The sequence below is a fragment of the Protopterus annectens genome, chromosome 14.part0 (assembly GCF_019279795.1).
Source record: "Protopterus annectens isolate FY-2018-M chromosome 14.part0, PAN1.0, whole genome shotgun sequence".
Taxonomy (NCBI): domain Eukaryota; kingdom Metazoa; phylum Chordata; order Ceratodontiformes; family Protopteridae; genus Protopterus; species Protopterus annectens.
In genome coordinates, this window is record NC_056748.1 from 481,492,974 (window position 1) to 481,516,281 (window position 23,308).

At 40.0% G+C, this 23,308-nt stretch overlaps 1 protein-coding gene across 1 annotated transcript in view; it reads left to right on the forward strand.

Annotated features, from left to right (window-relative positions):
• RRP12 (ribosomal RNA processing 12 homolog) overlaps positions 1-23,308 on the forward strand; it is a 1,805,151-nt gene that overhangs the window by 481,271 nt on the left and 1,300,572 nt on the right. The window contains exons 15-16 of the mRNA XM_044056239.1: positions 2,686-2,800; positions 10,230-10,372. Coding sequence (XP_043912174.1) covers positions 2,686-2,800; positions 10,230-10,372 — 258 coding nt within the window. The remainder of the gene's footprint in view (positions 1-2,685; positions 2,801-10,229; positions 10,373-23,308) is intronic.

The window sequence follows — 23,308 nt, forward strand, 5'->3', positions numbered from 1 at the left end:
AATTTTCAATTTATGTCCAAAAATTTTGGCAGTGGGGAGCACCGATTGTGGACATTGTATATATTGTAAACGTATGTGTAAGACCAAATCATTCACCACTTTTAGCACATCAAAAGTGTATGACATTTGTCATTGGATTACATGTGCAACTTAATGTGTGGTTTATATGGCAGTATGCCATTGTGGCTCTTTTTACGTATGCAAACATCTCTGTTTTAAACAACGGATTGTTTTGCACATGAGTGACATAAATTGTTGCCGTAACAGAAGTGCGTTATATAAACACACATTGGTGCACCCCACAGCACATTTTGTATATTTGGATATAGACAAAGTGTTAGGTAAAAACCCATCAGTGATGTATAAAGAAATTCTTGTGAAAAAAGAAAGACAATGGATAGAAAATTTTGGTGCCTTGTTTAAATCTGGACTGAATGATCATTGGTAAAAGCATGCTAAAATTTATGGTAACTATATTTGGATGTATATAAGGAAATTGGTTTGTTTTAATAATAATGGTAGAGTACTGTTTGATATTTATCAAATCAATGTAAATGTTCAGTTATTTTCTTCCATGTGGTGCTGATGTTTTCGCTATAAATAGCTCACTGTTGCTTTAAATAAATATGTATAAAAGGAGGGGGAGGGCACTCCCTAACACATGCACTGATGACGCTAAGGCGAAACCTGGTTTGCTGGTGAGGTGACTTGACCTGTTCGCCATTAAAGTTGGCTAAGCTTCTATTTTTCGATTTTGTCTTGTTTTTTCAGTTTGACTTTGAATTTGTTGTGCTGATTTCATTTGTGTAGTGTGTGTATATATATATATATATATATATATATATATATATATATATATATATATATATGTAGATATAGATATATATATGTGTGTATATATATATATATATATATATATATATATATATATATATATATATATTGAAACATATTACTGTATAAATATTGAATTTTTATATTTTTGTAATGTTTATTATATAGTACGTGCTTGGTCCCTTTAAGTTGAGTAAAGGGTTTTTTTATTAGTGCATATGGTGCCAAAAATACAAAGATTTAAACTCCAATTAATGAACTAAGTGTATTGTGATTAAGTCCACATTATTGTGGATGAAAGTGCTAAATCACTTGTGTTAGTACAATAAAGAAGAATTGTTTTTTTTTTCCATTGGTGCGACTTGTCTTTGGTGGATTCCATTATTATTTGGCATGTTTGCCATTTTATTTTCTACTTTCTTTATGGGTTTTGCCATATCCGTTCATCATATAGAAATTATTCTCATCTCTGTTCAACACTTCAAAATTTAAGTCCGCAATAAATACATATTTGTTACCCATATTTCACCTGTCCCCAGAAGAGGAATGGAGTAAACATACTGCCTAGAAGGCTGCCATGCCTGAAGTCCTCTTTCATTGGCTTCTTGCAATAGTCTGAGGTTGTGGGCCATGGTTTTTGAGAACATGCTGTTTTCTTCTGCGGCCTTATTCTGAGAAGGGAGTTTTTTTAGCCATGGTTGGAGGCATACTTGGTGCTGTTATTCTTTTACTCTAGAAGAGATCAGATGAAGTTGTGGGTTACTTTCCCTTTTATAGTGAGCATTTTGCTGGTGGGCTTGATATGAGAATAGCTCCTGTTGTGGAGCATTCAGAGCTCTGGAGGTTTGGCATGCTAAATAAAATTCCGCTTGCAGCTGATTCACAAGCATTAATGAATGATTGCAGCAGTAATTCTTCTGTTTGAAAGTCTGCTGTTGTAAGTGTGCTTACCCAACTTTAATTTGTTTGTAATAAAGAATGTGTTAATGTCTCTATGATGAGACTCAAAAGCAGGTAGACATCTTATTACTTCAAAATAACTTTTTTTTTTTTGTATTTTAGTGAAGCACTTGGTAAGGTAACTGTGTAAGACTCTCAAACATCTCTTAAAAACCCACTGTCTAACTGACTATTCTCATGTCAATCTCCAGGCTAAACCATACCATCACACAGTTACTGAACCTCAGCTATGTATACACAGTTTATCCTGAATGCTTGTTAATTCAATTGATATTTACTTGGCGGACAAAATAATTTTACACTCTGTACCTTGATAACTGTCTGCTGTGTGAGTTGTTAATCAATGAATTGTTAATCTCTGCATGTTATCTATGTAAGCTTTATGTAAAATCTATTAATTCTCACTCAAGAACTGTAATGTATTCTATGGTATTGTTTTATGTTTTGCTTTTTTTCATGGAGCTTTTCTCCCCTGGCCCCCGCTGTAAATGGACCTGTCCAGTCAGACTTTCACGGTAAACAAATGTAAAATAAAAAAATAAATAAGATATGTAACGTGGCTCTGAATGTTGATTTCCTGTTGGCAAGTCCAGTGATTTGTGGCATGACAGACTTCAGATGACAAGGACAGTGTAGAGTGTATCTGTATGCACATCCTTAAGGAGCTTTTCCAGTAGAGTGAAGCATTTATCATAATGTGTATAATTTACCAAGACGTGGACTAACTGTAAAATGTGTTTAAATATTACAGAAATTCTCGTTATTACCAGACCAGGTAATGTATAGGTGTAGATCGATGAAATGTGGACATCGCCAGACTAATGCAGTTTGTGCACTGATGAAAACCATCTGTACGTCTGTTTTAATTGCTCATTCATTTATTTGTTGCAGGGCTGTAGAAGATGGGCTGACATACAAATTCCATGCTTCTTGGGCTTTTGTCCTTCAAGTTCTTCGCTCGTTTTTTGAAGTAGCTGGAAAACAGGGTTATCTGATCATGAAAAAGGTAAGAGAAACTATTTGCCTTAGCAAGTGTATGCTGTTCTACATATCAGAGTGATGGAATGATCTGCAATGCTGAATCTGTAGTGTAGCCTAAGCTAGTAACTCTCTCCAGGCTAGAAAATTGAAAGTGTAGTGTTGACATGTAGTTATAACTATTTTTTTTATTTTTAAACTATTCAAACTTTTAGTATGTTCAGTGTATGATTCTTTGCTACAGATTGAGACTTGCCTGAAGTCTGTCAGTCTTCTGGTCAGATCATTTTAGCATTCTGATGTCCCTTTCCCCTCCTTTACTGTCATTCTGGCAGTCTACCCAATGAGAAGTGTCCTAAACTGGGTCTTCTGGAATTTCAGTTACCCCCCTCGTACAATGCTCATATTTAAGCCGGGGTCAGTGAGGAACATAAGGGCATTCTTAGAGTCTGCTGTCCATCTTCTAGCCAGATTTTTTTTCGATATGAGCTGCCAGCTTTCCCCACTCCTTCTCCTGCACTTTCTGACATATCTGAGAGCAACTCCCCTAATTAGACCACACCTCCCCTTAGGTAGCATAATCGAGTGCTCCTCTCCAGAATAAGCACCCCCACCCCACCCTGCACTCGCACTCAGTCATCTGAGCAGCTAATCGAACATAGGTCACCTGCGCCATCATAAGAGCTTTTATCCATCTTAGCCGCTGGAGCAGATTACAGTCTGGTATCCTTAAGTTTTGTGGCTGCATTCTTGCTCCTTGACCCTCAGGGAAATCCTAGACCTTAAGAGCGTGCATTGCCTTATGACCTAGTTCATTTGCTGTCTGAAGTGAACAGTCAGTCTGCTTTGCTTCTTAACTTCATTGTTTTCAGACCTCTGTTTTTCCTTAGTGTTATTAATTGTAAAGTAAGTGCATTTTCATTGTTTTCTCGTAATTTCTAATGATATTTTTAGAAAACAGAATTACAAATCATTCCGTAGACATCAGAAATTGGAAGCAGTTTAGTGGCAGATTTCACTGCCCATAATTTTATATCAAGATGTATAATGATGGGGCAACAAGAGAGTTGGATGTTCAAAAGTCAGCCTCAGTGGCTTCTGTCCAATTTTCTTTCCAGCATCCCCAACAGAGCAGATAGACGCAAGCCATTCACAGAATTCCTTCTGTCATTTTGGGTCAGATCATCATAGTCACCCCCACAGGTTCAGAAGAAAGGCTTTTGTAAAGGGAACACATTGGCTCCCATGTCAAGTCCCAGCAACTGATCTGGTGATGAGGAGTGCACTTATCCCCCAGTATCCGCCTGGGATAATCCCAAATGTGGGAAGGTCTTGAAAGTGATATGGGGAGGGCTTTGGTCACAGGACCCTTTACTGTTCTCACTGAGACATTGCAGAAAGCCTTCTTGTCCTCGCATTAAACTTCATGGGTGCTGCCTCCTATGTCAGTCATCCTTGGGGAGCTACAAAAGCTGTTACTGTCTTACCTGATACAGTGACCTATGTACCTAAAAAGACAACAGCGTGCAGTTCCTTCACAAGGTTTAGCGTTTCTGTCCATTGACTCTTAAGACCTGTCCATTGACTCTAGGACCTGTCATGTTGGATTCTGCATTGGCTTTTAAAGTCCGTCATTCTTCATAGCCCTACAGTATATCTAGCAGATTGAAACCAGTGTGCGTGTGTGACTGCTTGAGGAAACAAACATATGCATCCTGCTCATTCTTCTTGAAGGTGCTCTTTTAATTTGAACCACTTTATGCCCTTTTCATGAGAAATCTACAACGTAGAACTTTAGACAGTGGAACTGAATAAGAAGGAGCTCTAATCTCAAACCGCTGCTGTTTAAGCTGTGGCCAGCTTTAAGATGAGAGTAACATTAAACACAGCTGAAGGTTTAACCAGGTGTGTTATTTCTGGTATTATAGTCTTCTTCTATGCTTTGCTCAGATATGACCAATTTTACTGAGGATACTAAGGCAACAGTTAAAAGATTTCCATTTCACATTCTTGAAATTTTAGGGCCAGAAGTTAAGGCACCTGTTTGTTTTATTTATTTTAATTTGTTTACCAGGTATGTCAGACTTGGCCAAGAGACCATTTTCAGCAGAGGCCTGGGGAGAAAAGCTCCACACATCTAACTAACATATACAATAAAAATATTTACAAAGTAATGTGTAATAACAAAACTAGAAGCAATAGAAACTGTTACATATCCAAAATTAGTCAAAATTAATAGGGTGCAAAACTGAGTAAGAGGTCTAGCGACCAGAATCTAGTACAGAGACATAATGGCAAGGTTCTTTGCAGTCATCAGGAAGTCAGTTTTGCAGGAGGATCACAGCAGCTGCCCCAAGGTCTTCTACTGCATCTCCCTTTTGGAGTTGTGGGTCAGTTGTTTCTTCAGTTCTGTGGAATTCTTTCACCATGGATTTGGTAGGTGAAGATTGTAATATCCAAAGACCACAAGTTTCCCTGTCCTTTCAAGCTCAGTACCCCTTCACTTCTTGTGCCAGATGCCTTATGTCGAAGAAAACTGGTAGAATTATAGGTATGTAATCTAGTACAGAAAAGAGGCATTCATGAGATTCCACCAGAACATTGTTGGCTTGGATTTTATTTCTTTGACTTTTTGGTGCCAGAAAAGATGAAGGACCCTCTGGTCCATCCTAGACTTGCGTAATTTAAATCCATTCATGTCTAAAGACAACTTTTGCATTATGTTGGTGCAGCAAATCTATCCTGGTCTTGCAGACAGAGATGGGAAGAGCTCTTTGGACCTACTGGATGCCTCCCTTCACATGCATATTTGTAGATGATCCAGAAAGTATCTTCACTTCAGGATGGGAAGCAGCCGTATCTTCACTTCAGGATGGAAAGCAGTCTTTACCAGGTCTGGGCACTTGCTTGTGCTTTCAGCTCCACCTCCTCCAGGGTGCACATGTGGTGTATGTCAGTTGTTGTAGCAAACTATAATCTGCAGGGAGCCAAACTATTTTCTTATCAGGGTAGATAAATTCTTACTGCTTCATCTATAAACCAACTTGTGTCAATGATGGAGTTCTTATAGGTCAGTTCTAGTCCTACAGGATAACTGGGAATGTAGCATACTGCCAGTTGTAGCCATTACAATACATGATTGTTATAGTTTGTTTCCTTTGGGTCCAGTGGTCAAAGAATTGAAATGTGATGAAAAATGAAATTTTTGTGTCTTGGTCTTGCCAGTGACACCATCTTTGGGATGCTTGAGTCTTTCAGGTATTCCCTTCCTTCCATCCATGTGACTGTCACTAAAAATGCAAAGGTCCTGAGGTGGCTTAGTAGCATTACAATGGACGATGCTGTTCTGGATATCAGTGGAATTTTTGCAAGCATATCTTAATATTGGAGATGAGAACGTTTCTTCTGTCATTTCAAGGTGAACCCCCTATCGTCATGGGCCTCAACGTTAACATTGATAACAATTTGGCAGTCAAGGTTAAACAGTAGGCAAGGGGATCTTGATCCTTTTGTCATGCCAGGAAGCTGTTAGAGCTTGGGAATGGACTGTGATCAAAAATCACTTTTTTGTAGCATTTCATACTCTCCAAAAGGCCATTTTTGGGGCCGATAAACTAAACTGATATTAGTCTAGAATCCTACAAGTGGTGCTTCAGCTCCTCTGTAGTGAAGAAGCTTTTCTTTTTAAAAGTAGGGGAAGCCATGTTGCAACCTGTTTTTATCTCCTGTCATCACTACATGCAGTTGCTACTTTTTTTCCTCATCCTTTTGAGAGGTTCTGTAGTCCACAGATGTCCATCCGCACTCCTGTATGCCTCCATTTCCTCTGAAGGCAAACTGTGTTCAGAGCTTTTCAGAGCCAGAGTAATTCTTTATAGCTGTTCACTAGCTCCAACATTTGTTTCCCTCTTCTTTTGCCTCATTTACTGGAAAAGTATCTCTTGCGGAAACCAGTTAAGAATCTGTCTTATCCATTGAGTAAATGTTATTGTGACATTTACTATTTGCAGGGCTTGCTTGGTTTCTTCACTTCTGGTAGTTACTAGAATTCCAGCTTTTTAGAAGTGTCCATTTTTCCCTTCATTCCAGAAGCTCAGTGTTAGAAAAACTTGCTGGGATAAATGCGCATGGTTTCCTGTTGGACTGATTATCAGGAATTGGATCCTTTTTTTCACTCCTGCCTTTTCTATAGGGCACTTGTTTGCTGTATGAGATTTTCAGCTTTGTCAAAATAGTTTATACTCAGCATTTTTGAGAGTTTCCAAACATTTTTTAAGGTACCTTCCTGCCGAGGCTTTTAATGTGTGACCCATTGCCTCCTTTAAAGTTTCAGTTTTTTAAATTTATTTATTTACATTTGTTTACCGGGAAATTCCAACTGGACACAGTTACTTTTTCAATGGAGGCCCGGGGAGAAAAGCTACACAGAAGAACAAATGAGAGCAGAGTACATGAAGAACATTTGAATATACATGCAATAGCAAATAATACATACTGCAGCAAACATTAGCTATACATACGATATGAAACATAGTAATGAACAGCTATACCAATATCTAGCTAAAGGCTAGGAATAAAAGTAGGATGTATATACAGATAGTACTAAGCTCAAACAGATACTGTTCTAAACTCATATACCTAAATCTTCTATACATATATGCCATTAATCTCAAGCAGATATAAAGCAAAAGCTCCACACGAAGGTGGAACAAGCTAGAAGGGCTAATGGGATGGAACATGAAGATAGAGGAGTAAGAGAGGAGACTGAGTGAGTAGTATACGTGGTAGTGAGAGGAAGCTAGGTGTATTTCAGTTGGATATGTGTTTGGAGTTGGGATGAATTAAGGTAGTTAAGCATGTTAAAACAGGTCTGAGAGATTGAGTGAGGAGGGAAGGGGAGGGTAAAGGGTGAGCCAGAGTTTGCAGAGGAAGGAATGCAATGGATTTTATTTTGAAAAAAATAACTTCACGCTTACTGTGGAGTATATCATTACATTACTCTGTAGTACATCATTACATGACTTCATCTCTGATGCATATGCTTTTATTCAAGGATTTTTCTTGTAAGAAAGAAGGAAGGACCTCTTAAGCATGTGCTGGACCTTTCCTTTCTAAATGTTTTTGTCAAGATTCCATACTTCGTAATGTTTTCCTTTCATTTCCTCTTTCTTCTGCTCCCTTCTCAAGCTTTTGTGGTAAAACTTGACTCAAAGGATGTTTGTAATCTTAGTCACATTGCCTAGTTGGTCAAATGTCAACTTTCAGTGTCTGGCTTAAATTATAAAAGTTCTTTGTTTTACCCTTATGATTTTCCACTGCCTGTACCAAGGGTATTCACAAAATGTCTAGTTCCAGTAATAATTGCTTGTTGCAGGCTTCAGAGCATTCACAGCTTTCCATATTTGGATGATTCTTATCTTAGCAGACTGTTTCTGTAGCTGCTGAGAATATTTAGCAACTTTTCAGAGTCTTTTACCAAGTTTGGGTTTTCAGATCAACTGACAATTCTATGATAAGGAATGTGAGAAGATTTTTCCTGTGATGTCTGGAAAACTCTGCCCTGGGGAGCCTTTCTTCCTCCAAAGTACAGATGTTGCAACAGCTCTTCCTGAGTTTCTCCACTTGTTCAGTTATTTTCAAGTTAGTTTCTCTGGATATTGGGTACATGTTGTCAATGTTTCTTTTGCTTCCCCTGGCCAGACACAACATGAGGAAAATCCAGTGGTACATCGTTAGTCTTTACTCTGCATCTTGGCAGTTTTTCTTTTCAGATCCCTGTTTTGGGATTTGTAAGAAGGGGGATTGTCTGGTAGGTAGACCAGATCTCTTGCAACCTGGATCTCCCATTCGCTCTTGACTGTCCGTTTTGCCCCTGGGTCTCCAGTCTCACTACATGCACTTCAGACCTGGTGTGGGGAATGGTCTCCAAAGGAGTAAACATGCAAGCACATAAATGTCCAATAGATGTTGGCTGTGTTCAATGCTTTGAAAGCCTTAAATCATTTCTGGTCCCCAGGACGTCTGTAAATTTACACAGGCAACAGTAATGTGGTACATAAACAGAGTGGTTACTAGTTCCTATCTTTGCAGACATGATATTATAGCTTGTGAGATCTCTGCTCAGTTTGACTCTTCAGTCTTCTTGCATTTTGTCAGAGCAAAACATGAGTGCAGACAAGCTGAGAGTGTGCAGGACCACCACTGATGGAAGCTTTCACGTAGGGTCTTCCAAAAAAAATTTTTAACAAGAAAAATCATTACCTAGAGCCAATTTTTACACCGTTGATTGGCTAGCCCTGACATATAACACGCAGTATGCATTCAGTGTTCTCTTTTCTAAAGAATAGTGCACCATCTAGTGCCTGTGCAGCTGTCCATAACTCCCTTCTTTAGGTGAACTTGAGGTCGAAACACTGTGTGCTTTTGGGATGGAAGATGCACAAACTCCATCCAGGCATTGGGTAGTGATTAGGATTAAATCTTGGACTTTGAGCATGGGAGGCTAAGACGTTAACTATTATTCCAACTATGTCTTACCCCACACGGGAGACTGTGAATGCAAATAAAGGTTAATGCAGAGCACATGCAATGAAAGCAAATGTAGTACATGCAGAGAGGGAACAGAAATATGAAGTAAATGTATACAGTCCAGAATAGATGTCAAGTAGAATTTGTGAGGGAAGAGAAGGTGCAGACAGAGTTAGAGTAGAATCTATGGAGAGAAAACAGATGTGAGCATGTGGATGGGTTCATATTTGTCACGTCTTCAGAAAAAAGTGTTTCTGAAGTCTACCGAGGTAGAGGGTGCAGATAAAGGTGAAGTAGTCTGTAGGGAAAGGTGGAAGCCAGGTAGACATTACAAAGAAAGCCAGTCGAGTTCAAGCCCAGTGTACAAGTAGTGGATAAGGAGATTATGTAGGTATGCAGATAGATGTTGAGATCCTGCCAGATAGAATTTTGATGCAAGTTGAATGTTTATGAAGCTCTGATAGAGGTCAGATAATGTCTGCGGAATGAACTTGGATAGATGGATTGTAGGGTAGAGGGTGCTGATAATGTCAGAGTAGAATTTAGAGAGAGAGATTTAAGGCAAAGTACGTCACCGAGTCTACAGATTGCATACAGATGGGTCAGCAGAATCCATGCAGAGGGCTGATTGAGACTCGGGTAGAATTTAGCCAAGAGGTATAATAGAATGTGTAAAGAGGGATTGGTAGAGAAGACTTTTTTGGTGGTTACAGTAGACTATAGTAGGTACAGTATACAGACTATATTAATTTGTCATTCTGTTGGTTTGTCACATGGCTTCCCTAGGGCCCAATAAGTCTGCCAGTAAATTCAGTTCTAAGCATTAAACTCAAGACTTCTGAGAACATGTCTTTTATGTACACATCCTGAAGGTTGGTTTGAACTGGACGATAGTATTAACTTTATTCTTTTTCCTTGCTCCCTTGTAGTGTTTGCAAACACTTTGTGACTTACGCTGTGCACCACAGTTCCATTTCACTGGTGAGCTGGACCGTGCTGTAGGTGCTGCTGTGGAAACAATGGGACCTGAAAATGTGCTTTTAGTGATACCCCTTGAGATTACAGGCACTGAGTAAGTATTGACAGATGTTGATTGCATTAGAGGCCTTTGGGGGAAGATTATTCATTTGCACCTAATTTGATCTTGGGATTTTAATCAGTCTTTAAGTTGTGCATTTGCTCTCTGCTTTTAACTCAACTGTTTCTAGTGGTAGCTTGACTGCCTAATATTATGTGAGATATTAGGGCAGTAAATTAATTCCCGCTTTACTTTTGAATTATGATTGCCTCCAGCAGTACTTGCCCCTTCTTGTCTTATTGAGTATATTGACACAGGTCTGCTGCAATGAGCTGCATAGGAAAGAAACATTGAATTGCAGGCCTGTCAATTCAAGCATAAATCCTGTGCTTTCTATGTTGTCTTGCCCTAATGTTTCACTGTTTTGGGCTTTTTCAGGTGGTTTGAAAAATTTATATCTGACAGTTCAATGGATTAAGCCTGTGAGCTATTAAGCTACTTTTGTTGTCAAGCATACAGGATCTGTTTCTCTTGTGTTTGTGTACTGTCTTTGAGCATGTCACTTAATGATGTAGTGCTCCTGCGATGCCCCTGAAAAAGGGACGTGTGCCCAGTGGACTTAACTGCTTAACAAATGTATAAAATTTAAGAAAAGAAAATATTTATCCTGGTAGGTCTGCAATGCATTTTTTTCCTCCAGTTCTGACACTTAAAACAAATTAATGCCAGTCAGAAAAGGGGATAGTTTGTACTTGCACTTCCTGATGCCTCTGGTATAAAAGCATCATGTAACTATACCATTACAAGGTAGAACATTTAATTGTCAGTTTGATACAGAAAACCTGTTATTTTTTGGCTTCATTTTGTTGCTGAGGACAACCCCTTATTTTTTTTTTTCCTGATGGTAGACTAAATTTCGTTATACCTTACAATCTATATTAGTGTACAGCATAATATATTTTCATATCCGCGGTGGCGTTGTTGCCTCACAGCAATAGGTTCTCCCGTTCGAGTCTCTGCTTGGGTTGGGAGTGCCTTCTGTGTGGAGTCTGCATGTCCTCCCCACGGTCGAGTGGGCGTTCGAAAGACATGCGTTGAATGGACATGCCTTCGTTGAAGGTTGGGAGTTGGGCTGGCAACTCAGCACCAAAAAAAACAACTGCCAATCATTAGTGGACCGGAGTTCTGCTGTGGCGACCCCTAACCGGGAAAAGCCGAAAGACAAACAACATTATTTATAGCAACAGAAGGACTTTGTCGTCTCTGTGATTTGGTTAATATGTGTGTTACAATACTGAAACCACGATGAATGAGTAACCCTACTGAAGAAATGCATTTTCTGATGACTCTGAATGTTTTGCTTCTATTTGCAAATTGTTACCTTGTATTTATGTTGTATGTATGGAGAGATGAAGCACATGAGAACCAAACCTCTGAAAACACGCTGCCCTTTCTTTAAAGCATGAATACATCTTCATCATTTAAAGCATAACCAGAAATGAAATGCAGTGCAAAACGTAAATGTGTATGTATATATATATATATATATATATATATATATATATATATATATAAAACATCCTTTTAAGGGTGCATGTTTCCAGTAAGTACTGCTGAAACTTTTCATAACAAACATTGAAACTTTCAGTGATGATGTCAGAGCTGTCTGTACTGATGTTTTAGGCTGCAGTTTGAGAGACCTCGCTACTCTTTTGCTGCAGTAAAATGTTAACTGTATTAAAGACAAATAAGTACAAAAGTATTTGAGTGAAAGGCTTCAGTTGCACCGTAGTCTGTTGCTTATCACAGTTCAGTTAATGGATGACACCACTCGGAAACAAAAGATAGCATATGTTTATCATGTCTTGATGATCTGTTATGTAGTAATGCTGTTGCAATGCTCTTTTGAGTTAGATTTCAGAGAAACTGAGTACATCTTGATTATAAAAATATTACATTTGGAGAAGTTGTAGCAGTGTCTCTAACAGTTTAAGAAGTTGGCTGATTTTTATTAATTTGTATTGCTTCTCGACAGTCTTTCGCCCCTGTTTTAACTGTAAAACTTTGTGCATCTATGCTACTGGAAGGTACCAGTATGAAGTATACAAGATGGCCAATGCATTTCCATTGATATTTTTGTGTAGTACAGCAGAAGAGATTTTAAGTCCTGCTCATGTACATAATTACACAAGCTCAGAAATGTAATACTGGCTGACCCTTTCAAGGGTAGGAGTTCTTTTGGGCCTGCTGTCTTGAGATGTTCTGGATAACCTTTTGAAGAGGAAGGCAGGCCCTCAGCTCTGTGTATTATCTTTGATTGTCTTTCAGCTGCTGTTTTTCTTTTTTGCAGCAGCCACCTGACAGATGATGGGAAGACATTTGAGCATTGCTGTGGCTTGCTCCATCTGGTGCTGTCTCAGTTACCTAAGAGGATAACTGTCAGCCTTGCAATCACAATCCTTGCTACCCCCAATGGGAAGTTTATGGGGTAGCAGTTTTCCAAGTTGCTGTAGTGTTAGAGGGCCATTACAGAGGACTGGTGGATTTGGATGGGTATTGGTTGGGCATTTCTTAAAGCTGTTGTATTCTCTCCTAGAAGAGGCTGTACCAAGACTAAAAGCATCACCTCTGAATTCTTGGACAAGACCAGATTTGTTTTCCTTGGATGGGATGTAAAAGAATATTCCACTGTTGGAACAAGGACAGAATTCTGCTGCCAACTGTTTCTGCTTCCAAAGGAGATGGATAAATTCCATCCTGTACTAGATCTCTGTACTCTTAGTGAGCATGTCCAGTACCATCAGATCTCAGATGGTGAGTGTTCAGGGGGTTATATCCTGCAGACTTCCTGTCTGAAATCTGATGGTGCTGGACATTCTCAGATAGTGAGTCTTCATGGAGTTATGTCCTTACTGCTGTAGGATGTCTGAATGGTGACAACACAGTGTTTACCTTTTGGTGCATAATTGTGTGGTTTTTGCAAGAAGTTCCTTCAGGTCCCTGTGGAGGAATATAATTTTTGTAGCAGAGTAGTGCCATTTTGAACTTTTCTATTGCACCTACTGTGTTCACCAAGATCGGTTGTGGACTGAAGCCTTACAAAAGAAAGACTTCCTTCCATATTTTCCCTCCTCTAAACTCCTGGCACCTGGTGGCCCCCATTAGAGTACTTCAAGGCAGTGTCTCTGCAGTTGGTGCTCTCATAGTTACCTCCCTTGGGGGCTGACAATGCACTGAGAGGTGTCCTCTGACACCACTCAGAATATTTCCTTCATTGTAGTGGAGTTCCACATATCCAGTTCTGTTGGCTCCTTCTTGTAGAGGGATTCTGGAAAGTCTTCTCTGATCCAGATTCTAGAGATTACCTTCATGAGTGGAGTGGGATACTGTCCAGTGCTGTTTGCTCCTTCTCACAGAAAGAGCTCAGGTAGTCATTACTTGACAGCCTGAGTTGAAACAGTAGTGAAGCTTCCAGGTTTGGACATTCCTATGCATTTTAGGGTTGATAAACTTTGTGGTCTTTACAGTGCCACATGCACATCTGTGGATCCAGGTATTGCAGTATAATGTGTGGTGTCTGTGGTTCTGGGCCACAACACAGCTACTGAACTTGTCAGTCTCAGAAACTTGTTGCTGGGCCATTGTGTAGTGGATAGTTACTGTTGACCTGTTTATAAGCCTTCAATTCCTGCAGCTGAGCCTATTGTAAGCTTTGATTGATGCTTCCTTGCAGGTTGGAATGGGGAGTTCACTTTAGCAAATCCACTGTTCATAGTAGGCGATCTGTTGGAGGAAAAGTATCTCCAAATCAGCCAGCTAGAGCTATGGGCACTTCATCTGACATTAAATCCATTGCAGGGAAAGTTGCTTAATGGGCAACTAACTTGTCTTGTGGTAGTTATAGCAAGAGGGCATGTGTTTGCACCCTTTTGCAGAGAGGTAATGCACATCCGGCAGAGTCATAGGTAAGTGGCATGGTTTTCTCAAAAGTTCATATCTTGTGACAAGTGAATGTGCTTTGCTGACTTGCCAAGTTGCTTCTCTCCCCTTCTGAAGTTATGGATTTATGCTATGCTTGGCTTTGCATTTGTGGTGGTGGATCATTCCAGAGTTCACTACAGAGCTCAGCCTATTTACTGTGATTACAGTGCTCCTCCAATTAGATGGCACGGTGGAATTCCCAACGAGCGAGCTCCCCCATCTGGTATCATGTCAAATTTCTGTATGTCTTTTGAACATAGCCCTCTTTCCACTCTATCACAAAATATAAGGAAGAAAGAAAGACCAATTCTTGTCTGAATGTGGTGACTGAGGTGAGTAGTTTCAGGCATTCGTGACTTCCTCCTGTTTAAGAACTAGAGATTGGTTTTCCTATGGTTGGGATGGCAGCTCTTTCAACTTTAGGGCATAACTCTTGCTTAAGGCAAGTATCCTGCAGACTTTTTTTTTGTCAAGACTGCTAGAAGTGCGTGGGGTACCAGAAAACTTGCTGAGCATATGCAATTTAATTGGAAGAATTTCTTCATATGGGCAGAACAGTAACTGATACCATCTCTGACATTTAGTTTACAATGTGAGCCTAACTTCTCTGATACCCATATGATTTGGACATTAATTCCACATTCATGTGTACGTGTGTTAGCTTCTGCTTTTAATGACCTTGTAGAATGCAGGGCTGTGGACCAACATCAGCTGGTCTGACAGTTCCTTGAGTTAATGCTACATCTTCATCTGTCTGAAGAACCTTTCCACTTTTTTGGAATTGGAATATCATGATTGACAAACCTTACCCTTCCTTCATTAGAACTGCCTGGCGTATCGTTGTTGGAGTTTGTATTTTGTAGAATTTTTTTCTGTTGGCATCATGAATGATCACAGGATCTGAGTTGCAGACCACCTTATGAAAGGAACTTTATCTGGTCTTTTCCAGGAATCTGGAGTCCTTTAAAATAAACTGACATTTTGTCCAGTGGAAGTGGTTTCTGAATTGCCCATCAACTGGTTCATTGTTTACTTTGATGGAGTGAAATCCAGTGCAGTAAGAATCATTTTTACACACTATAAAGAAAGTGTACCTCCTAACGCTAAAGTACAGCTATCAGTAACAAGTAAAAACAATATTCAAAATGAAGCACTGTACAACAATGGCCAATGAAGTAAAGTTCTCTTGGAAAATAGGTAGTGTGGTTAAATGATGTAAAACTTTTAAGGTGCAACATGTATAGCGCAAATTTCCAGTACTTCAATCAAATTCACTTACAAGATATTCACGCTGTGAATGCGGTTGTACTATAGCGAAATGATTGCTCCAAAGTGTCCAGTCTTATGATGGCTCCAAAGTATAGAAAGGAACGTTCAAGTGTGGCCACTGCACACCATGCCCACTGATCGACTGTAATAACGAATTTGAACATCCAAGGACAAAGAAGAAATGCACCTTTAATGTCAAAGCCACTTGTGTAACCCCCAATGTGGTGTATATGACCACCTGTAAACTATGCCCTGCATTCTTTGTAGGAAAAACTAATCAGATGTTTAAAAATCGCATTTTGAGACATCAAAGAGACATTACTAATAATGCTTTAGCAACGCATGCCGAAAGAAATGTCTGTCATTCTTTCACCTATAAGGTGATAGAGAATGTATATAGTGGAATAAGGAAAGGTGACATTGAAAATATTACTGAATGCAGGGAGGGTAAGTGGATTGTGAACCTCCGTGTTGATATTGAGCCAGGCTTGAATAACATCATTCCACTGAAACCTATACTAAAAGCTAGAAGACCAACTATTAGCTAACATGGAGGTGTGTCTGGCTTAATAATTCATGATTGGTTACAGCCCTCAAAAGCAGAAGGTATAGGAAATGGAACACCCCCAACTAAGAGGAAAGAGGATTGGTGCGTTTAAACATCTGATTGACAGTGTGATGATTGAATGATTGTCTCAACAGTAAAGGAAGTAAGCACTATAAAATGGAACTTCTAGTCCTAATCTCTACGATCTGAAGAAGATACCGAAAGCGCTCATCGTTTGGAATACAGAGGGACTGTTTTATTCTACATCAAGATTTTAACTTGACATGAAGATTTTAACTTTTTCTGCAATAAAAGGATTTTAACTGCCTTTAAAGCTAGTAGCTGTTATTTGATCTGTTAGACTGGTTAAGCTGTTATCACAGTTCATCACAGTCACACAGCAGCTACTACATCCTCAGTGTGGATACTTTGTATATCAGACTAAAAAGACTGGATACTTTGGAGCCATCATTTCGCTATAGTATAACCGCATTCACAGCGTGAATATCTTTTAAGAGAATTTAATTGAAGTACTGGAAATTTGTGCTATATATGTTTTATATCATTTAACCACACTACCTATTTTCCAAGAGAACGTTTTCATTGGCCATTGTTGTGCAGCACTTCATTTTGAATATTATTTTTACACACTATAGAAAGAGGAATTTGGAGCAGTTTCTTCCCCAGTTGACAGATAATTAATTAAAGATAAAACTACATCTCAGGGATTTTACTACCAAATCAGTAATAATCCCTGGAAGATCAGTCTGTAGTTCAAAAGAAAATCCTTTAAAGTAAAAATCAAGATCTGGTGATTCAGTTGCACATCTTGGGCATTCCCAAGTATGAATCCACTGGCCAGGCACCCCGTTCTGATGCATTAAGCAGGGAGACTTGTGATCACCCTGGGGTTAATCTTCCTTCTAGAATTGTACTAAAGGATTGTGATTGGTGGAAGGTACAGACACAAGTTTTTCTGTCTCCATAGTGGCAAACTGGGAAGCAAAACAAGGAAGTGAGCAGTAATGTGAAGTGCTAGAACACTGTTAAATGGTTTTCACTGATTGGTCCTGATGTAATCCCTTTGTAGGGCTGTAGAATTCTTGTACAATTGTAAATCTAAAGTTCTGGTTTTAGAGACTCTGCTTTTTCAGTTAAAACTATTGCCATGTTTCATTTCACTTCCCCAGAGGAGATTAAATTCCTTTCTTTTAAGTCTGTCTTGGCCGGAAGAATTTTATTTTGTGAATAGAAAGGTCATCCTTTGTGATTTCCCCAGTATTATGCAGATGTTCTAAAATTTCTTGTAAGACTGACACAAAGGGATGCCCAGGAATTTGATATCAGGTGGTGCTAAAGCAGTTTGGTTTTGAATTAAAATACATTTAATAAGAAAAATGTATGGCACAACACACTGTTTTCAGTGTTAGAGAAACTGAACATACAAATTAAACTTACATGTGTCTAGTTTGATGCTTTCAAATTTAGGAGTGCTAAACAAGAAACACAAGTGAATATAGCAAATGAATGCTGTAGAGAATGTACTTAGCAAGACAATGCGAATTTATAGATCTGGCAATGCGAATTTATAGCTCTGGCAATGCAATGAAGTCTGTGTTAATACGGTGTTGTACATCAGGGAGAATTAGGGGAAAACAATCCTAGTAGAGTCAGTTATGATAGTAAGACTTTGCAGGACTCTTGGCCATGTTGGAGAACCAGACAAAAAATGAGGAGTGTAGTGATTACTTACTAAAATAAGAGATGATACAAAAATGTACCCATGCTACTGGCACAAGAGGGAGTTGCGACATATTGCTGATATCCTAGTGGCCAGTATCCAAGCAGAGATTAATGTCCTGTCATTGAGGAAGTTTGTGAAAATGTAGGAAGCAGACTCCTTTTGCAAGAGTATGAAAGACTAAATGAGCGAATGGGCAGAGATGTAAAGAAAAAAGAATTTCTGAAAGACAGAGCCAAGTTGAAGAGACTATAAATTATATGTAAAATATGATTTCAGGCAGCACTTAATGAAGGGACACTTTGGGCAGAGATGAACGGCAACTCACAGGTGTCAACAGTTCGAATGATGAGAGCATTGTGAAAATGCAGGAAGTATATGTGAAATACAGTGTAGAGATAAAAATATTAGGTATCACAGGAGCTTTAGTGAGTAAACATCTAGAGGATGATTACAGTAAGTTGAATCTGTAATCAGTGATTGCCAAGTTTCAGTACTAAAGTGTTTGCATACAATTCAGGGCATCCAATAAGTTTTTTTTATAATAGTTACAAGTAAATGGCAACGTATGTTATAGCTGATTTTTAATGTTTTGCAAAGACTAAAATTACTGTTTAACCCACAACCAAATCAAGAAGGCTTAAAAAATACAGGTTAAACTTGCTAAGAGTTCAGCACTGCATTCAGTGTTTTGGCTAAATTGATGAACTGTCACATTAAAGTATTTGTGTAACCCAGAATGACTTCTGTAACACAGATTCATACGTTTTCATTTAAAGAAAAAAGTGACGTTGCAGAAAACTGCCAGGTCCCACACAGTGGCTTTCACCCATAATGGTGGCACCAAAGCCTGTGCTTTCCAAACAAGAAAAATTCTGACATCTGTAGTATGTAAGAGAAATGATATTGAAGTATTCTTTAACTTTAACTTGAGGTCAGGGTATCCCTAAGTTGAACTCTGTACAAGTAGGGGAAGCATTATAACAGCATTTAATGTAAGGAACCAAGAATACAAAACTGATGACAGTGTATGAAAGGAAACATGATGAGACGTTAAGAAATGTATTGGGTCGTAAAATGGACCAACATCTTGTATAAAGGGAAGTGGAAGTTTGAAGAAATTTAGTTTATGGCTTTACCTTTTTTTCACAAAATATGCCTTGATTATAAAATGCTGAAGGCAGTATGCAACTCCTTCACATGCTAAAGATTTTAGAAGTTGTTTGGGTATAGCTACCACTTAAAAATTTTATTAAGGTTGTATTGTCCATCCCCCACCAGAGAAGGCTGCTATAGGTATACATATACACTCCCCAGTCACCCTGGGTTTCTTTAAGTATGTTTTGAAAGTCTCTTGAGACAACCATGACACAGTAGTATCCCTGTGCCCAGAAAGTCTATATTTTCTATCTTCCCAAGAATTCATCAGTGTGATCATATACCTCTAAGCCGTCACCATTGATTCACCAGCAGTCTTTACATGCGCTCTTGCACTTCAGAGCCTCACTGTCCACCTGCTGAACAAGAGGCTCAGAGTGATGGGCATATGTGGGAATTGAGTAATGATGTCCTGCACCCACTCAGAGCATTGATTTATCTAACCCATATGGTTTGTTTTCAGCATGAGATGACAAACTGAAAGCTTCATATGATGGAGTTGCCTTCTGGGCCACAGAATGAAAAACACAGTGCCTAAACCGGTGTCTTCACCAGCCTGATGAAACCAGTGGATGTCCCTCTATTCATGTGCTGCAGTATTCATCACATATGGGAGTTTGCCTCCGGATAACTTTAAACGTCTGGCCAGTATACGAAAAACTACATGCTACTGCTAGGTATGTGCGACTCCGCACATCCTTTCTCATACGTCGGTCATAAAGGGACGTCTGGTATAAAGTGGACGTCAGCACGCACCAACCTCAACTTTTCTGCCATTTGTCCACCTGCTTCTGACGTTCGCTCGCTAGATTAGTTTTGAATATGGATTCAGGTAAGTACCCCGCTTTTCTTTTTCCTATTTTCTTGTTTTTTGTGGTCCTCTAAGGTACCTGAGGATGCCAAGTTCATGTTACAGCTCCGTCTGCAGACCCAGCTACCATTTCTAGCTCAGCTGACAAGCCTTCAAGTTATTCCCCTTTATTTCCTTACTAACTTTTGATAGAGAGGAAGGTTATGGAGAGATTAGTTGTAAAGGTTTATACCTCTGCTACCTTGGCCTTTAGGGCAATAATTACAAGAATGGCCAAATACTCTCTGGGTCTCCTTGCTGATGCAGGGAGACTCCTTTCTGGGCTTCCAGATTCTCCTATCAAGGCAAAACTGGCTGCCATTCTCAACTGCTCTACCCAAGTTATGAGGTATTCCATCAAGTGTAGTTATGATGCTTCAGATGCCTCTGCTAGGGCAGCGGCTGCTGGATCAGTTTTAAGGAGATATTCTTGGCTCAGGTTACAACCCCTGCCTGATGACCTTATGGCCAAACTCTTGGATACCCTTCTGGATACTAAAACTTTGGTAGCTTGACTGCGGAACTATTCAAATCCTTACAGGCGAAAGGTAAGGAGCTGCAAGCATATCTTGGTTTCTCATGTTCCCAGGTTCCAAAGGAACTCTCCTGCAAAGACCGCCTTTATTAGGAAACCTGTCATGCCCCATTTTTCTAAAAGCAAAATAGGACCTCAGAAACCAGCTTTTTCCAAATCTACCTCATCCACTCCTTTTCAGAAACAGCCCTTTTAGTCCCAGTCTAAACCTGGTAGCCTGTGACTACCTGCCTCCAGGGCTATCCACTCCCCTGTCCCTTTGTCTCTCTTGCAAATTGGAATCGGATCACACAGGACTCTTGGGTCCTCTCCATCATGCAGAAAGAATGTTTAATGGTTTGGGAAACTTATTCCCCCTTCGGAGGCATTCCACAACCACCAAAGGACCAAACAGCTCTCTTCTCTCAGGTAATTTCAGATCTTCTTTTTCAGGGAACTTTTCAAGAGGTCCATTCTGCTCAACAAGGGAAAGGTTTCTTTTCCAGGATGTTTTTGGTTCCAAGGAAGGATGGTCTCTGGAGACCCCTTTCTGGACCTTTACCACTTGAACACCTTTCTGAAAGTCCCATCCATTCGGATGCTGACTTTGCCTTCTCTTCTAATTCTTTTCCAAGCTTTCATGGTGGCATTGGACATCAGAGACTATTGTATGCACATCCTCATTCACCCTCAGTTCAGGAAGTTTCTGCATTTTTCTGTTGCTTTCTCTCATTTTCAGTTCTATGCTTTGCCCTTTGGTCTCTCTACAGCACCGAGGGTCTTCACAAAATGCTTGGCTCCTGTCATAGCATTTTGCAGGCTGCAGGGAATTCAGATTTTCACTTATTTAGATCTCCTTATCCAAGCCCAGTCACCAGACCTACTTCAGGAGTCTGTTTCCTTCACCATTTCCTTTCTAGAGTCTAGGCTTCACTGTAAACTATCAAAAGTCCTCTCTGACCCCTTCACAAGACCACATTTTTCTGGGTTGCAGGTCCCCTGTAAGATTGCCAGGGACATCCTGTGCCTCCTGGGTTTCATGGCATCTAATCTCCATGCTGCCCTGGGCAAAACTGCACGTGAGAAAAATTCAATGGTTTCTAAAGACTCTGGATGCAACACTCCCACCCCCTGAATTTCATGATTACACTCCTACCATGCATAAAAAAGGAGTTGGATTGGTGGCTACTTCAGGTAACCAAAAACCCTGGTCCCCCCCCCCTACAGCCCCCCATCCCTAGATTCACGGATGTTTCAGAACTCTACAATTCTGGAGGGTCAGGGATGTGTGGTCTTCCACACAGGCAAAGGAACAGATCAACATAAAAGAAATGAGAGCCCTGATTTTTGCCTTGAAAAATCTTCAAACCCAAGCTTATTCCAGGGTGCTGAGGTGGTTCACAGAGAACACCACTGGTATGTGGTACGTCAACAAGCAGGTGGAAACAAAGTCTTGCCTCTTATGCAGACTAGCCATGTATGACAGGGAGTTAGCCTTTCAAAGCCAAGTCTCCCTTTAGGCAGTTTACCTTCCCTAGGCTCACAATGTGGTGGCAAACACATTAAGCAGGTCCATAACCCAGTGTCACAAATGGATGTTACACAGAGATGTTTCTGGACCTGATACATTGTTTGGGTATGTCTCTGGTTAGATCTCTTTGACTCCCCCATGAACAGACAACTTCCAAAATTTTGCACCAGGGTTCCACAACCCCCTGACATGAAGGCGGATGCTGTATCATTTTCTTGGAAGGGGATGTTTCTATATTCATTCCCCTACCCTCTTGCTTCTCCTCCAAAATGTCCCACTGAAGCTTCAGCAGGATCAATCAAAAATCTTACTGGCGACTCCCTTTTTTGCCAAGGCAGCACTGGTTCCCACTTCTGCACCGACCCAGGGTCAGTCATCACAAGTTACACCACAAAGTGGAACTACTCACTGGACAAGGGAGCTGTGATACATCCACAGCTGTCAACTCTGAACCTGGCTCTGTGGATGATAGGATTTTGATTCCCTTTAGACACTTATTTTCAGAGGATGTGCTTTAAGTTATGAAGGAGGCCAGAAAACCCTCTACTTTGAAATCCTATGTTTCTGAATGGAAACATTTTCCATCTGGTGTCGCAAGAAGGATCTACAGCCACTGCTGGTGGATGTCCCAGTGGTTTTGTCCTATCTGTGTGAACTTATGAACGGTGACCTATCCTACTCTTCAGTGAAGGCTCACCTTTCGGCTATCTCAGCTTGTCTACATATGTTCCCCCCCCATAGCCTCGAGGTTAGAGGTGAAACTTTTTTTAAAGGTGTCCTTCATATTAGACCATCAAGGAAACCAGTTCCTTCTCCTTGGGATCTCAACTTTGTTAGAGAAGCTTACGTTGGCACCTTTTGAGCCAGCAGTCTCCTCTTCCCTGCAACATTGAAGATGGAAAACATTTTTGCTTGTGGCCATTACATCTGCTAGAAGGATTTCTCAGCTGCAAGCTTTGATGTCTAATCCCCCCTTCACAGTTTTCCACAGGGACAGGGTTTCCTTGCATATCAACCCTTCCTTTATGCCCAAGGTGGTCATTGAGTTTTCCCTTAACCAGTCTGTCAATCTTCCCACCTTTTTTCCTTCCCCTCAGTCTGAAAATAAGAGAATCCTGCAGTCTTTAGATATGCACAGGCAACTCTGATACTACCTGGATAAAACCAAACCTATCTGAATGCATGTTTGTGTCCTACCATGCAAGGGGCCTGGGTGAGCCGGTTTCCAAGCAAACTGCTACTACTACTTGGATTTCTAAAGGTATAGGTTCATAGGTTCATAGGTTCATAGGTTCATACTAGGCTATCTGCCCAAGGGCATTTATAAGCCTAGCCCATAGTTATGTGGCTTTCGCCACCCCTTTAGTTTGAATAAAAACTATGCCTATCATTTTGCTGT